At 45.1% G+C, this 16,478-nt stretch overlaps 1 protein-coding gene across 1 annotated transcript; it reads right to left on the reverse strand.

The window, feature by feature from the left end:
• Positions 1–984: 984 nt before the first annotated feature.
• On the reverse strand, positions 985–15,551 carry fxr2 (FMR1 autosomal homolog 2). Its single transcript, XM_076087012.1, has 17 exons — positions 14,822–15,551; positions 11,998–12,050; positions 11,082–11,175; positions 10,483–10,554; positions 9,083–9,231; positions 8,879–8,972; positions 8,405–8,521; positions 8,078–8,248; positions 7,892–7,970; positions 7,623–7,780; positions 7,083–7,169; positions 5,038–5,257; positions 4,765–4,944; positions 4,239–4,430; positions 3,962–4,069; positions 3,670–3,758; positions 985–3,586 (listed from the first exon to the last, which is right to left on the reverse strand). The coding sequence occupies exons 1-17, from the start codon at positions 14,870–14,872 to the stop codon at positions 3,476–3,478; spliced, it is 2,025 nt and encodes a 674-aa protein (XP_075943127.1). The 5' UTR covers positions 14,873–15,551; the 3' UTR covers positions 985–3,475.
• Between the last annotated feature and the right edge of the window lie 927 nt (positions 15,552–16,478).

The following is a 16,478-nucleotide window of genomic DNA, read 5'->3' on the forward strand; positions in this document are numbered from 1 at the left end:
TCTACTGGATTCTAATAGGATACTATTAAAAATACAACTAAAACAGAGAAATTGTACAGTATTGCCAGAGGATGGGAAAATGATGGCTCAATATTAACTCAGAATCAAACAGGCACATTCAACACGTGCAAGATAAACTGATAAAAAAAAGGTTCAGTAAGATGGGAAATTACAAACCCAGTAAGTCCATATCAGTCAAAATACATGTAAAGAAATTACCTGTGATTTATGATATTCTAAGATATAATAAAAACCATATTAGGGAAAATAAATAGCATTTGAAGTCAACATGCCTGCTTTTTTGTGGAGTAGTCAAGCATTCATTGAGTCAGAATTCAGCAAACAAGAATATCATTGATCACGTATTAACAGTCAGTGAATTTGATCTGTGCATCCTCCCTAAACAGCATTTGCTGGGGTTTCTCAGATTAATCCCAAAAGCAAAATTGAAAAGTATTCCTGAAGGATGCGACATTCCTTTGCAACAAGTTCACCCCCAGCGCCACAGTAACCTTTTATGGAAACGGTAAGGATGAACCGTGTATGATTATACTAGGAATACAACATTGAGTGAGTGAGTGGTCGGATAATCCTGGAGTTCCACCCTTATCTTTTTCAACAAATGGCTTACCATGCTGCCATAAAGCTGTGACTGGTGGAGCAGCACCCAGCCAACAGATGCAGTATGTACACTGGGTCTGTGTCTCAGCCATGCAGCCCTGGAGCTTCAGTGCTCACCGTCCTCTTACTGGGCTCCCTCACTGCTGCTCTTCTCCTGTTGTGTTCTAGTGTCGCATGTTAAGAACGTTCCTATATTCGTTTTTGATTGGAAAGGAGTATTTAACACTAGTGACGAGTTGAATGACTGCTGTATAATTCATACTAGCGAGTCTGTCATGCAAAAAGTTCCAATGAACTTTTGTTCTGGCTGCTGTGTCAGCGTTTGGGCCTATAATAAAAAGAACAAACTATTCAGAAAAGATGTATACCAAACAATGAAAAGTCCTTTATTGCCATCAGAACATGAGTGAGAAAACCAGAGACAAAATCTGACAAGAGTGAGGAGTCGACTGTACAACCAGCATCCGTCCACACACACACACACACACACACAGCAGTCTTTCAACAGGACGCAAGGGGTACAGATACACAAGGATATACAGTACTCACACAATGAGGTATAAAGGTAAACACACACACACACACACCAGATAGGGGCTTCGGTCCTCCACTCACACACATGCGACTGAACCAAGGTACAAATACTCAAGTACTCGTTCATTCTTTAATAAAAACACAACGTACAGGCGAGCAGAAATGTATGACAGCAGCATCTGGGTCATCTCAACCACACTCCCATTCATCTGTCTCTCCAAAACCTTTGGTCATGTGGACGCTTGCGTGTCATGCACAACGTTGCCCTCGTAAAATGTAATACTTTGTGAGACTCCCGACAACTTGTGACTCGTATCCATCGATAAAAACATGGGCGTTCTGGGCAGATGAGAGGGAGAGGGGGGGCGAAATGTTTTTGAAGTCACAAATAGTTTCTCTTCAAGGTAGAGTTTCTACGTTAGTTGGACATTCAATGTGTACATTAGCAGCAATTCTAGTGAATGAAACGATGGCTTTGTAAGTCAGATTAATAAACACCTTTTCCTCATGCACAGGACAGGCACCACCTACTACTCGTTAACTAAAGGCCATGCACGTTAGAAAAATAGACTGCAAACTCACAAGACATAGAAATCAAAGTTCGTCTCCAGAGAATAGGTTGATTTCACTTCAATTTTTTTATTTCATGTTTTTTTTTTTTCTAAGATGTGGAAATAGCAACAAAAAAAACTTGAGAGCGGTAACCAAGACAACAGTAACAACATGAGCAGAGAGCCACTGAGGGTTTCGACTTCCTCTCGTACTCCCATTTGACAACCCAATCCGCCCGGGTACAAGACCGACACCTCGCTCGTTTCGCCCGGTTCTCCTGTTGCCGACCTCTACTTTGCGCCATGCGGGCGACCACGTCAACTTACACGCACCTGGTGTGTATGTATGTGTCCTGCGAGTGTGGACCTGTGTCTCGTGGCTCTCATGTCATTTGAAGCTGTCCCAATTCCCCCACAGTCCGCAGTGTCCAGGCCCATCCCCCCCAACTAGCAGCGCCCCGTCCCAGAAAGGTGGTCGCCCTCGTGTGCGTCCGGAGCCGTGCGCTGCAGTGGTTTATCAAGACACTAGTGTGGCTGGAAGCTAGCACCGCCGCCCCCTCCGACACTGAGAAAGAGGCACGGTATAGTTCTCTTTAAGTCTAAATCTATAGTTCAAGTCTGCCGTCGGTCTGGTCTCCGCCTGTCCTGTTTTACAAGGCTGTATGGGAGCCACCCTGGACCCTCAAAAGACCTCAAACAGGTAGGAGGAGGAAGACACCCCTCAGGCCTGTCGATAAGTAGACGCCTCACCGTGCGACCCGCCCAGGGCTGCCTTACGTTTTGTTACCTCTCCCCTCCCAGTTTTGTTCTGTGGTTGCCAAATATCTCAACTGTGCACACACAAACACACACATACACGTATGTACGTGCACGCACGCACTGACCCCTACGCTGTCCATTCTACACGGAATGAGGACAAGCGCCTTGAATTTCGTGTTTGGCACCAGACTTCTTTTTGCCTCGCGTTGGCTAGCCACTCTCTCCTCTTCTGTATCCTCTATTCACTCCTTTTACTCCTCACACGTCTGTTCTCTTCTCAACCCCCCCACCCCATCCCAAAAAAAACCTGGTAGAATACCTCGCTCTTTTTCTTCCTCTTGGGAAACAAAAACAAACTTAACTGGAAAAACTCAAGTTTTTTTTATTATTTTTTTTTTTTCAAATTCAAGGCACAATGTCTATCCATATCCCAGTCTGTCTGTCTCCACCCAGGTTCAGTGTGCGGACATCGCGTCACATAAGCTATTGGACTGTCTGCTTGTACGCCGCTCCCTGCAGCTTACATCTCTCTAGTCTGCACTTTAACACTGTTAAGAGACGCGTCTGTTTTGGTTGAGAGAGCGACCGCCAAGTCCAAACCAGTGATAAACAATGAACGAAATTAACATAACGAAAATACACAAATAAAGACAACCGTTTCAAAAAAAAAAGAAGAAAAAAAAAGTCTCGTCCTGTTTCTCGTATTTCAGTATTTTTAAAAATCAAGTCATATCCACCAGCTCTTTTTTGGCAAGCTAGGTTTTTTTTTTTTTTTTTTTTTTAAATAAGCACTAAGTACTGATAGATAGGATAGCATACACCGGTAACGTGTGTTTTTAAGTAGATGCGTTTGTCGTTTTTTTGTACTTTTTCACTCATAGTATGAATTCAGGTATTTTGTCAGGTACTTTTCACTCATCTGTTTAAGGTTTAAGTTAATGCAAGCAGGGACAGAGTTTGCCATGGAGTCTTGCTCTAGACTTGGGTTCGCGAGGAGCAGAGCCGTCTCTTTACGAGACCCCGTTGACCAAGGTCAGGGTCTCGCTGGCCGAGGTCATGCCTTTGCTGGGGGAACCCTTGGAGGGCGTTTGCTCATCCTTAGTGGTGCTGGTCCCGTTCTCCTGTGGGGGGGGGGGAAAGGTGAGGATCTGACTTATATCAATAAAACTGAGGCTGAAGTCAATACGTGTGTTCCTGCCTGTACCTTGGGCTCGGGGCCAGCGTGGTTTTCCTTCTGTGGCAGGTTCTGTCTGCTCTGGGACTCAGCACGGGATATGTAGTCAGCAACAGTCACTGGAAACATTGAGATGTGTTAGCTAGAACAATCGCTGGGGGCGAGCTGTATCGTACATGAAGCTAGAGACTCAAAATGCCCTGGTATCGCTTTAAGAAAGGCTGTCAGCAACTCTGTAGCAATAAAGACGTCCAATAGAGAGCAATCATATCCTGTTCATTCTGAAGAGGAAAACGTTAGCTAGTGAAACCCAGTGACTCACCACTTTCACCGGGCTGTCTGTCACGGCTGGCTGAACCTCCCTCTGGGCGGTTGCCACGATTACGACGACGGCGGCTTCTGTTGCGGCGTTGAGGTCGCGCCTCATCATCTAACAGTCAAATGAGGAAACAAGAGGTTACCGTCTCTGGTTATGTCTCCGTGCTAAATTTCTGCTTCCATCAAGCGTTCTGGTTGTGATTGCAGAAATTTACAATGTGTATTTCTGTTTCGACAATAATACAACAGAGACAAGAGTACAACACTAAGGTTCTTCTCACCCAGTCCGTTCTCGCTGGGGCCGGCCTGGCTGTCCGACTCCGTGGCAGCGTCCATCACGCTGGGCTCCTGGTCGTTGCGGCGGCGTCGGGAGCGTCTGCGGCGGTCTCCCACGCCGTCACTGGTGTCTGCGTCAGCGAGCTCTCCCTCACCCTCCAGCAGGGAGTATGGGTTACTGTCTGGGTCCCTCAGCACTGGATATGCCACAGAAAGTTAGTATTGCAACTATACTGCAACTAATAGTATTTATTTACGTTGGATTTAACGCAAAGACTGTCTGACTGAAAACCATATTGTGAATCTCCTGTAGCCACCTGATACTGGCTTTTGTTTCACCAATGCACAACTAATCTCCCCCGGACTCTCAGGTGAGCCGTCTTTCCTGGAAAGACTTTCAGACCTGTTTAGCAGCACCATACTCGGTTGTAGTTTCTCATGTTATTATTCTAAGGTCATATTACATCCTAAGTGAACTAAAGGTGAAATGTAAGGGCCCTTGATGGTAACCTGAACATGGGCTGTACCTACCTGAGCTGATGGAGTTGGAAGGCTTGGACCCCGGCCCTCCGCGGCCTCGTCCTGAGTTAGAGCCTCGGCCCCTGCCGCCCCGTCGGGAGCCTCTCTCATCTCCGCCAATGCCGCGGGGCCGCTGCTCTCGCTCGCTAACCTCCTCCGACTCAGAAGCATTGGACAGTTCAGAGTTTGTGCCTGGATCAAGACATGTAAAAACAAACATTAGCATGTGACTTTTTACACGACAGATGTGTCTTCCATTCTTTATATCAGCTCCTTCGTTCTCACCATATCCAGAGTACTGGGTGTTGGAGGCCCTACGCCCTCTGCCGCGGCCCCCGTAGGTACGAGAGTTGTGGAGTGAGTTGCTGCTCTCATCTGTCAAGTAGCCTTTCTCCCGTTCGACACCGGGGCCCCCGGTCCGATTAGCAGGTGCGCGGTACCCAACCCCGATCTGACGGAGCTGCTCGTCAATCTGGAGACGCTCTAGGCGCAGCTGCTCCACTTCCTACAGGACAGGGACGATGAGACAAATGTAGACTGTGTGCACTTCATAGCCTGTTCCTCTGCACACGGTTCATTGAAATATTTCAACAAAGTGCCCCCTCCTCCCTGCCTCCTGTCCTACAGTACACCTTGACATCCGCTTGTTAATAAACAGAAAAAGTCACAACACAAACCACCATATAAATAACAGTTATCAAAGTGAGTCCTCAATGGCACCAATCATGTATTTTATATTGCATCTTCATCATGAATTAAACAAGATTCCTGAGCCACCTTGGTGACAAGGTGACCTGGGCCACTTCCAGTTTGTCAAAAATAATGCAGCCTGCCAAAAGTTCTGTATAGCGCTTCCATTGTACACAGATTATCTGACCAACAGGCATTATCAGATTTCACTTCAGACAAAGGACACATGCTGCTATTTTAAAATCAGATGAGCCACATGTGTGGGGACCAAAAAAGGATTGCAAATACTTCAATGCAATCAAGGATGTTTGCAAGAATTATTATTATTAAATCTACAAAAAGTAATTTGCAGTATTAAAGTGCTTTCTACTCATAACAATAACAGATGTTGTTGCTGACCTTTTACATGGTTGATTTATTGAGACCAAGCCATGGTCTTAAAATCCTCTGCTGTGGGCCTGGGCTGGCTCTGTGCTTGTTATTACATCACTATACCACTAAGTGGCAGCAATGCGTCAAGTTCAGTGTACTGACCTGATATGACTGTGGGCAAATTCAATCCCCCCCAAAAAACCTGAAACATAACCGTCTTCTGTTGAAACACCGTCCAATTTCTGACGGATACAGAGTGAAAGTATTGGTTTGTGGGGATCGAGGTTCAGAACGACTTATTGGTATTAAGAGAACATCTGAAGTTTTCTGGATGTGTCTTGAATGACACAATGGAGGTGAAATCCCACTGTATAGATTGTCCCTTCACTTTTTAATCTCTTTGGACAGAGACCAGATTTATAACACATTGAATAGCCCAATTGGTTGCTAAGCTTTGCCTCGGGAACCCTAAAAATGGGAAAAACTGTTGTTGACAATGGAAACACAATTCTCCAGCTACTTAATATCATTTTGCTGGTCCCATTCCACCCATGGGACATAAATCTTTTAAAAGTATGAACATTTTTTCCAGCATGTGCCATCTTCCCTGATGAGGGGTTGGGCTTTGGCCTCTTAATGGCAGCAGTGCAATGCCAGCAGTTTCTATGGTGGTTTAGTGGTGGGTGATTTGGAGGAGAGGGTCTCACTTCACGGTGTGACAGCTGCCTCCACCAACGACAGCTGAGCCTCATTGGAAGAGTGAAAGAAGTGAGGCACAGGGCAGGGGGTCTGGAGTTATTTCTGGAAGCTGAGGGTCCAGATAGCTGGTAATCTAAACTCATGTGTACCCTTCATCCCATCCCAGAGAGAGTGGCTATTTATAAAAGCGCATGAGGTAAGGGCAAAACGAGGCACTCTCAGCAGCTCTCCTCACGTGGTGTTGGGCAGGGGGGGAGGGGGAGGGGGGGGGGGGGGGGGGGGGACAGGTGAATGACCAATATGAAATGACCCTACACATAAGCCCACAGCACCCTGTCCTCATCCAACACATGTTGCATAAAGGACATGTGCTTCTAAGAAACATCTTTCCTCAACTAAGTGTCCAGATATTCTGAGCAAAAACACATTTATGGAATCAAAGTCTGCAAAGTACAGAAGACAAATGCTGTACACGTGCAGGTCTTTTTAATCTGAAGTGTTTTTAATTGACAGGAACAGAGACACGGCCAGTGCCGCCATCTACTGGGGAACGTGGAGGATTCACTCACCTGGAGGTAGGACACATGGTACTCCAACAGAGCCTGAGCATTGCTGATGTTCTCTTTAGTTCCCACAAACACGAAGGGAACCAGGCCCTGATAAAAAACACACAGATGAAGAGTTTCTCATTAAAAAACAAACACTCATCACTATAAATGCTGACGCCCATTATTGGGGAGAAATCCCTGAGTAGGAAACAAAGTAGGAAAATAACATTTTAAGTGGTGATTTACAAACAATTTCTGGTGTGATTAGTGTGCTTAAACATCACAGGAAGCACACTCAACAGAAACATATCAAGCCATCAGAGACAACAGACAGCTGAGTGCCCACACACAGCCAACATATGCTGTGCAGTGGGCTGTGGTTATTGCAAGCAATGAAAACATAAGTGCTAGTGAGAAAACAAAAGACACAAAGCAGCAGAATGGAACAGCAGACAGCACATGGGACTTCTACACTCTGCTGTAGTTAATACGCGTTGCTCCTGGGAGAGCAGGGGGGGGGGGGGTTCAGGGGACTGAGTTCCAGTCGCTCGGTCCATTCACCTCTTTATTGCCGGCAGTGTCGTCCCTGCTTGCCGCCTGCCTGCCTGCCTCCTCCCGGGGAAGCTTTTTGTCGTTGTCTCCCTCAATCCGTACACGGACCACGCCCGACTTGTCCACGATCTCCTGAATGACTTTGCCGCTCTTGCCGATGACTTTGCCTGTGCAAGAGAGAAAGAGGAAGGAATAGAATGTCAGGATGATAAGAGAGTGTTGTGACATGGAGTGTGTCAGGGACAAAATGAGCTCCCTCAGGAATGTAGCTCACTCACCTACAAGGTTCCTGGGTACCTGAAAGTAGTCTTCTTTGAATTCTAGAAACTCTCTAGCCTGCTTTACTGCCTCTGGGCTCTGCAACACAACACAACCATTAGACCACATTACACTACAGTATATCTATCCAAACATTGGGACACGAACCGACACACAATAGCACACAAGCTCATTAAGCGGCGTACCTCTCCGTAGATCCTGAACGTGCAGCTTTCCTCCTCCAACTCGATCGCTGTGACACCGGCAACTTTCCTTGCCTGCTGGATGTTGGCACCATGGGAGCCGATGGCGAGGCCCATCAGGTCCTCCCTGACCTTCACCTCCTCCTGGTACGCTGATGCTAACTGCTTACTGGTCTGGGAGGGGAAACACATAGGTGGTTTGTGTGCAAATGTATAAACCAAGCCTAAATGGTTGGCTAGGGTTTGTAGTTTTTCAACGACAAACATCCACGCATACAGGCTAAATTAAGTGGATTTGACAGGATGTAGTTGTAAGAAGAGTAGGTTTACCTCCAAATGTTTGGTGGCTTCTTCGTTGCGGGACATTAACATAAGCTTGGTACGGATGCTGCGGAAATGCATGTCGCTCAGAAGAGACGCACGCTTTACTGTGGTTTCATTTGTAGACTGAAGAGGACAAAAAAAGGGTAAAGTTACAATTCATCAACAATTGTTTGATCAGTTTTTGTGAATATGACTGTATTTGATGAGTCACAAAGTTGTCAAAAATGTGCCATCAGAATTTTGTCATTGCATTTGTCTGAAAAAATAGGAAAGGCTGGAAGAGGAGAAAATATATGTGACATTAGCTGGATTCAAATATACATCTAACAGTAAGAATACCCAGAAAACCCCTTTCAGATTTTAACAAGTGAGAGTCACTACAGCTCCTTCCTATCATTTCTTCATCTGTGGATGTGTAACAAGGCCATTCCCTTGTTCATGAGGTGAGACCCAGCTGAAGTGTGTATTCTGACTACTAACCAGCACAATGAGTTCGTGTGTTTGGGCACTGTAGAAGATGCAGTTGGCTCCGATTGCTTTCCTGAATTCTTTGTGAATGTTGTCATTTTCACAGCTGTCGATAAGAACACAAACCACAGGAGAGTCAGCCTCGTTATTGAGCTCGGTGCAATGCTGACGTTTATTCAAATAAATCTATCATCAGGGCGTGAACCCGACACTCACATGTCCCTCAGGTCTTCTGGGATCGGGATGGGGACCTTGTGGAAGGAGGTTCGAGAGGAAGGACTGTTGGGGTTGAGGGGCCTGATGCGCTCCGCTGTGACAATCTCGTTGTATGTGGCGTCGCACGCGGCGTATTCTATCACATAGAACTGAAAACGGCACACAAGAGAGACACATTTTTAATAATGTAGCCAGAAATGTCAAGACACATGAATGTTGGCCAGCCCAGATAACCAATGTGAATTGAAAAACACAACACATGCCAAGATATAGACGGAGCAGCACTGCTGAATTCAATCCATACAAAAACTCTGACTCAGCTGTCTAGTTAAAGATTCATTGACGTCCGCTCTCAGATTAAAAATGAATTGGTGTCCGCTCTCAAATTAAGAAATCATATGTCACATCAAAAATACATTCATTCATCTATTAAAAGAAGCTACGCTACACTCTGTTCCCAGTTTTTTCTGTGTTAAGGAGTGAGATGCAGAGAAAGAAAAAGGGGAGCCCAGAGAGAGTGAGGCAGTGAGATGAACATTGCACACTCCGTGCTCAAAAGGACAGAATTAAAGCCATCAGTCAATGCTAGACATTCCTGCAGGCTCTTATCAGACTGCTCCAAATAACAGCACTACACCAGCAGCAGCTCCCCGTGGCTCAGTAGCACTACAACGCTGTCCTTTGCCATATCCCACTCACCCACTATTCAACCTGCAGCTCGTGCCGGTGGTGACTAAGAGCCAGTTCCGGTTCTCGGTTATTAGAAACATCAAAAAGAAAATACGTCAACTGTGCCCGTTAGACCGAGCCGGTTGCAAATCCATCTTGTCACGAGAAGTCGGTGAGAAGAAGCAGCACAGGGTGCATGGGAATACAATTTGAAGGCACAATGTCAGACCACATCAGGACATACTGGCTCTTTGAGCTCATTACGCTGCAGCTACTACAGGCTTGTATTCACTCAACACAGCAGTACTCAGAGCTCAATAAAAAGCTACTGTCAATACAGCAAAACACTGACGGTAAAGGGAAAGATAATAGCTATATATTAAATATTGAGATCCAGAGGAAGCTAACCTTGTTGGATCTCATCACTGACAATACTAATATTCGTCATTTTCAACTAAATAGCTCCGGGACCTTTTAAGCACCGGGAACTAAAACTCAGGAACTACCAATTCCTTCAGTGCAGTGTTTCCACCGCATTCAAGGCACTGTGAAGATTATCATCATACAGAGGGGGAAAAGGGATTTGAAAACACCATTAAGACAAAGAAAAACATGGCTCTGAATAGAGTTTACTGTTATAGTTTTTTTGTATCCCTTACCCCCTTCTTTAAATCTATTTTTTTTTTTTTTTTTTTTAATAGTTATGCTCCTTGGTTCATGGAACTACTTACCTCTCCCTTCATCATACGGACTCGGGCCAACCACCAGCCACATGGCTCCTGTTCGTTGGCCCTCGAGTAAACCTGTGAGGAGATACACAGTGAATTAGACAAAAAATAAATGAAACTATTCCACACAGTAAATGTACTTCAAAACAGCAGACCGGATGCATACATATTGTGCAACCAACTACTGTTGTGTGACATGGAGAATATGCAGAATATGTGAGGGAAAAGTGTTGACTCAAGTGCGCAACTTCTATAGTTACAATTTATGACTCATTGTACAAAATGCAAGTAATATATTCCTCAACTCTAACACCAGACGATAACTTCAATATGTTCAATATGAATATAATAATAAATGATCGTGGTCAAAAGCACCAAATAAATCCAGATTTAAAACGGCTTTTAATCAGTCACATCCCAGATGACGTTTTACAGTAAGAGCAATACTTAAAGAGTTTCATTTGAGATGTTTCATAATTCAGAGGCCATATAGATGTTCTGGAAAAGTCAGTCAAAAGTCAATATTATAATTATTGTATAATGATCCTTGTGGTGAGGCTTTGAGTGATGAGGTTAGTGTAAACTCAGGTGGATGGTCTTACCTCCACCTCCTCTCCTTCACCAATCTCCTTGTGGTATTCGGCTGGAGGAGGCAACCGCACGTCGCTGAAGGGCAACTGTCTCTCTGGCTGCCAGCTACGGCAAGACGACACAGAGACAAAACAAAAACACTCGTCAGCTAATCAACAACTCGCGGTAACAAAACGTAATACGGTTACGTTGTTCACGCTGTCTAGCTCGAGCTCCTTTTACCCTCATGTCATATTGGGATTGTAAAGACATGGTGTATTACCCACTCACTGTGCAGAACATGAACAGACTTAATGAAAAATAAAAATGGGTTATTAAACACTGTGTCTGGACAGTGAGTGACTATGTTCATTGTATCATGCACTTTACATTACATAAGAACTTGAAAATGGATCAAAAAGAGTGCAAAAAAGTTCAGTCAATGACCGGCTCAGTCAGTATTGATATAGGAAAAAAACAAACCTCTAATTTTCATTAAGAGCCTTATTATTATTCATTATATTCAATATGCTACTCTAACAACTCTGTGTGCTCAGAGAAAGTAAAAGGCGAAAGGGAATCATACCACCCCTCCAACCCTGCATACCGCGGGTCCCTATTTTTAGGGGCACCCTGCTCTACAAGCTGAGATAAAGATGGACCAGGGGGATGGGTGGGTAGTGGAAAGGGACAGTAGGTGGGGCTATGAGTACATGCTATCAGAGCAGGAGGTTAAATTAAAAAAAAAAAAAAAAACTGTTAGAGACGTGTATGGACAGCTGCATGCCAAGCACAGGTGCTGAAGAGGACAGTTTTGAATGTGTGGGTGAAGCCTGGAGCAGTCATCGTAACTCTCCATTACTACCGGTCAAGCTTCATTTCCCCGTGTACGGACTATTTACCATAAAGCAGACGTACAGGAGACGTTACCAGAAAGAGGAAACTTACTTGTTTTCAAAAACAATTGTGAGCGAGTCTTCGTGGACATCTTTGATGTAACCCTAAGAGAGAAGCAGAGAGACAGATTTTTATTCCCATGAATTCTCAAGACAGACAGTGATGAAGGGTGGGGCCGTGAGCGTTTGATTTTACATGTAAACAACTTAAGACAGCTGACTTGTACGCCATGCTTAGACCGATACTGCGACTGTTGCTGAAAAAGAGCATCTGAGGCTTTTTTGGAAGCCGAGACATTTCATCACAAACACAATTCTCTGGCTGTGAATTCTGTGCTGGATAAAGTGACGATGAACACTGACTCCTCCTGACAGCACAGACAGCCTGGGACTTTCTCTCACACACTCACAATATTAAAATGCATGAGCTTTATCTTTGTGTTCAAAGTGGGAATACTGTAGTTTTTCAAGAGGCATGTTCATGAGGGCACTCACTCAGCCTTGCCTACATGGACATACTATGCGATAGCCCAGAGACAACTACTACTAGAGAGATCACTTTAACATTGTCCATCATGGCCATCCACAAATCTGTCACAGCATGCCCTAAACTTTGACCGACAACCCCACCCACCCACCACCAGGCAACGACGAGACGGAAGGAAAGTGGTGGGTGTGGCATGTCTCTCGGTGTGACACTACCGTGTATGGGACAGAGCGGTCAGGCAGTATCTCGAAAGCATGTGTGGCTGTCGGAGTGGGGGTGTGGATTCACCTGCTGGCAAGGTGCTGCCTTTGCACTGCAAGAACTGGCTAGGGTTTCAGCCTGGATCATGGGGGAAAGTGTGTGTAGTCACATTGGGATTTTACACCCTGTGTTAAGCAGTCCACTCTTGACTACAACTCTGATTATCAGTCACAACCTGTTGCCGTCCTGAGACGGTCAAAACAGGCCTCTGTATCTACATGAACGGTTCTGAAGAACCCAGCATTGACCACAGATCTGACTTAAAAGGGGCTCATCCTCCAGAGGTCACATTAGGAGACAGCCGCATGTTATGTCAGGTTGAGTATTGCTTCCACCAAATAATACCAGGTCAGAGGGCAGGCAAGCCCTCGTTCTAATGGGACATGACTGGTGGAAAGGTGGGGGCAGAGAGCTTCGTAATGATGTCCCCTCGTCCTCAGCCCAGCAGCCACATGCAGTCCACGTGGTGAGCGGGGCCTTTAGGAGCAGAGGAGGCAGGTTTGCAACCTTCCTCGCCCACAAAAAAACCTATTGTGATCAGATAAGCGTATTTGATTGCCCTGCTTATAATAAAATGTAAATAAATGTGCAAAACCTGAGATCTTTATTGATGCAAGATTCCCAGCCAAGAAAAGGAAACTAATAATTGCTTGCATTTAACAGAATACCAAATTGTTTGAATCCTCATTTAGGCTTTTATCAGCTTGCCTGTCACATGCTTGCTGCTGCAAAAGATGCAGACGTTAGGCTACACAAGACAAAGTGCCAGTTTCCTTACAGGTGCTGCATTGCCCTGACAGGTTCATAAATATGATCCTGATCCATAGTTAAAAAGGAAAAACTGACTCAAACCGGCACTAAGGTGAATGAAGAGCATTCAAACAGCAAACATCATTTTACTCCATGTGTCAACCACAACAGGAAAAAGGCAACGCAGATTTGTCTCCACTCCCTCCCATCAAAGACAACATATTATTTACTGGAATGTGACATTTAGAATGTCGCTAACACAGTTAAATGGCCGTCTCATTGACATCCACAAAATGAGAGCTGTGAGATAATGGAGGTAGTAGAGAGGAGTGGGAGAGTTCATTCATGCCAGAGCCAAACTGTCACCCTGTAAAACAGAACGACAGGTGAAGCCCCATGAGGGGAGTAAATATAGGCTCATCTCTAAACCACCATGTGGCCGCTCGACTATCTGAACACCCAAAGGCGGAGCAGAAGAGCACATGGAGAAATAAATGTGTTAAAACTAAGAGCATTAGAATAAGATATGTCACATTGGTTAAGACTAGAAAGCAGGGGGAGGATTAATGGAGTTTACATATTCGATGAAATCTCAAATTATAGGAGAAACTACAATGTTCACCAAGACCCAAATCCGTACGACTGATGTAAGATGTCTTTTAATAATATGAACATATAGAATTAACTTTGCAGTCACCAATTTGCCATCTTAATGTGATGTTTGACAACAAGCGGTGACACAGCAGCAATAAAGACTTGAAGTCGTGTGTCTAGATATAAAACTATAAATTATTTTGAAAATGAGGCAGAATTGAAACAGAAACTCCAGTTCCTCTTTGGCAGAGCAATACACAGAAGACCCAAGATTCCGTTGTGTAGCTGGACCGTGGGTTATTAAGGGACAATACAGATATGTGGTAGCCTCTGTGAGCTTTGATATAGCATCTCATCATACCTGTACAACAGCTGTCTGATTAGCAAATCGCTTCATTTTTAAATGCTTGAATACCACATGTCAAGACAAAGCAACATGCTATGAGAAATGCTGCATGCCATGTAAAAACTGTAGGAATCTGGTTCCTATATTATGGCCTCTGCGCGTATTGACATTTGTTAAAAACAACCAAATATAGGCCATACATGGGGATATCAAGTGCACTAGCTTCACAGCTAGCTGGAGCTAGCTACCCACCCCACAATGGCCAACGTTCATGGAACGCAAAACCATCCCTTTTCGTCAAAACTGGACCTAAGCTAATATCAGTCAAATAGTTAACGTTAAGCAAGCGCCGGGCTCAGGGAAACGAAACCTAAAAGCTCTTCCTGAAACAAAACTTTGAACTGGGACAACTATAAACTACGACTGTAACCAGGTTACCTTGTAGAAGGCCCCATTCGAGCCGCGAACTTCCACGGCCAGCCCGTCCATACTGGTCGGTAGTTCCCCACAGCTGAGCTTCTCTGTGGCCGGTAGGACTCCCGGGGAGTCCGGTAACGTGACCACCCCCAGCTTAGCTGGCCCTTCGCCGCTATCCGGCCGCTCCGGCCGGTTGTGGATTTCCAGTGTTTCGGGTGGAGGGAGAGGGGCAGAGGTGAAGGGTTGGGGAGATGATGGGTGTGATGGGGCACACTAATGCAACGCAGACGAGGTCTCCAGCAGCAGCTAGTTAGGAGGCTCCGTTGTCCGCTTTTGTCTGAAAGTGGGATTGTTGGTCGGCAGCTGAAAGGCACCGCCACGAGCAATGGGGGAAGTCTCGACGTGCGCGAGGAGGAAAACGAAGCTAATGATGCTACGGCAGGAGGATGCTAGCTGATGGATAATTAGCTGGGAGGCTAGCTATAAACACCTTGATCGCGTCAGTTTTCAGAGATGCTAGCTGACTAGCATTTGATAGCCTGGTTGCGTTTGTTGGTTGTGCGTGTGGCGCAGTCGTCACGTTGAAAAATTTCACAGAAGTCGTCAGTGGGGGTCGTTTCTTCAGCCTGTGGTGCAATTTTCATTGGCGTTTCTTTCCCACAAATCGTTTGAGATGCACAGCCGCCCGGCGACTCCTACTCCAACTACCCGTCCCCACAAACACACGCCGATAGAGTGGATCAGAGTGGGACTGAATGACCTCGAACACCCCACCCCTCCATGACAAAAACACGCCCATTGGGAAACCCAGGATCATGATTGGTCAAAGACCTTCGCAATCAACACTAACTTCCATTAATTGGTTTAGGAAATATGGGCTGGTCCACAAACGTGACCAATGAAATCTAGAGAGCTGCATCCAAACACAATCCATTGGTTTTACTCCGTGTCAGTTATGATTTTATTCAAATTGACTGGCTCACATATCTAATTTTGCCCACTCATTGATGAGTGAGGACCGCCAGCCATTGTGTAAACAGCATTACTGCGAAGTTACTACACGTATAATGAACCAAGCATGAATCATATTATATGCTGGAAACACCCATTTTCAGACTAGGAAAGGGAAAAACCCCACACTGAGTTATGTTTTTTATGCTTATATATGTTTATTTGATATTTATATTTACAACTATGTTTTCACAGTGTACATAACAGTCCTGTCTATTCTTCATCTGTATCTGTCCCGCTTCGATGCCCCTGTCCTAGTTGTTATTTTCTATGAGTAAATTCCGAGAGATGCAACAAAAGAAAGTCAAATTTCCTGTATGTGCATGACCCAAAAGTAGTACAGGGAAGTATACAACTGTGTGGGCAAAGTTAGATATGTTAGGGTTCCATAACACCAGGAATGCAGCACCAAAAACACCAGACATGGGCTGAGAGAAGCACATGGAGGAGGCCAGAGGTCATCGGGGAAAGCCACACTGTACAGAAATACTCACAGTTGGGGAACCCCAGAATCAATATGGATGTAACAGAATGTGATGATTACCTGCTCAATTCATTGTTTTATATCTAACCAATCTTATAGAAACAGCTGGTATCATTTTGCATAACAAAGGCTTAGAATAGATATTATTGACAAAAGCAGGAAGGTGATTGTCTTTGGACGCAG

Source organism: Anarhichas minor, unplaced genomic scaffold (genome assembly GCF_050575085.1).
Source record: "Anarhichas minor isolate MPS153535 unplaced genomic scaffold, ASM5057508v1 ptg000009l, whole genome shotgun sequence".
Classification (NCBI taxonomy): domain Eukaryota; kingdom Metazoa; phylum Chordata; class Actinopteri; order Perciformes; family Anarhichadidae; genus Anarhichas; species Anarhichas minor.

What these genes read in the sequence shown, in the direction of transcription:
- fxr2 (XM_076087012.1), bottom strand. Translation starts at nt 14,872, where the DNA reads ATGGACGGGCTGGCCGTGGAAGTTCGCGGCTCGAATGGGGCCTTCTAC. An exon ending in TTCCAACTCCATCAGCTCAG is followed by an intron (nt 4,431 to 4,764) that starts GTAGGTACAGCC and finishes TGGCATATCCAG; the next exon opens with TGCTGAGGGACCCAGACAGT. An exon ending in CCCCAGCGAGAACGGACTGG is followed by an intron (nt 4,070 to 4,238) that starts GTGAGAAGAACC and finishes TTTGACTGTTAG; the next exon opens with ATGATGAGGCGCGACCTCAA.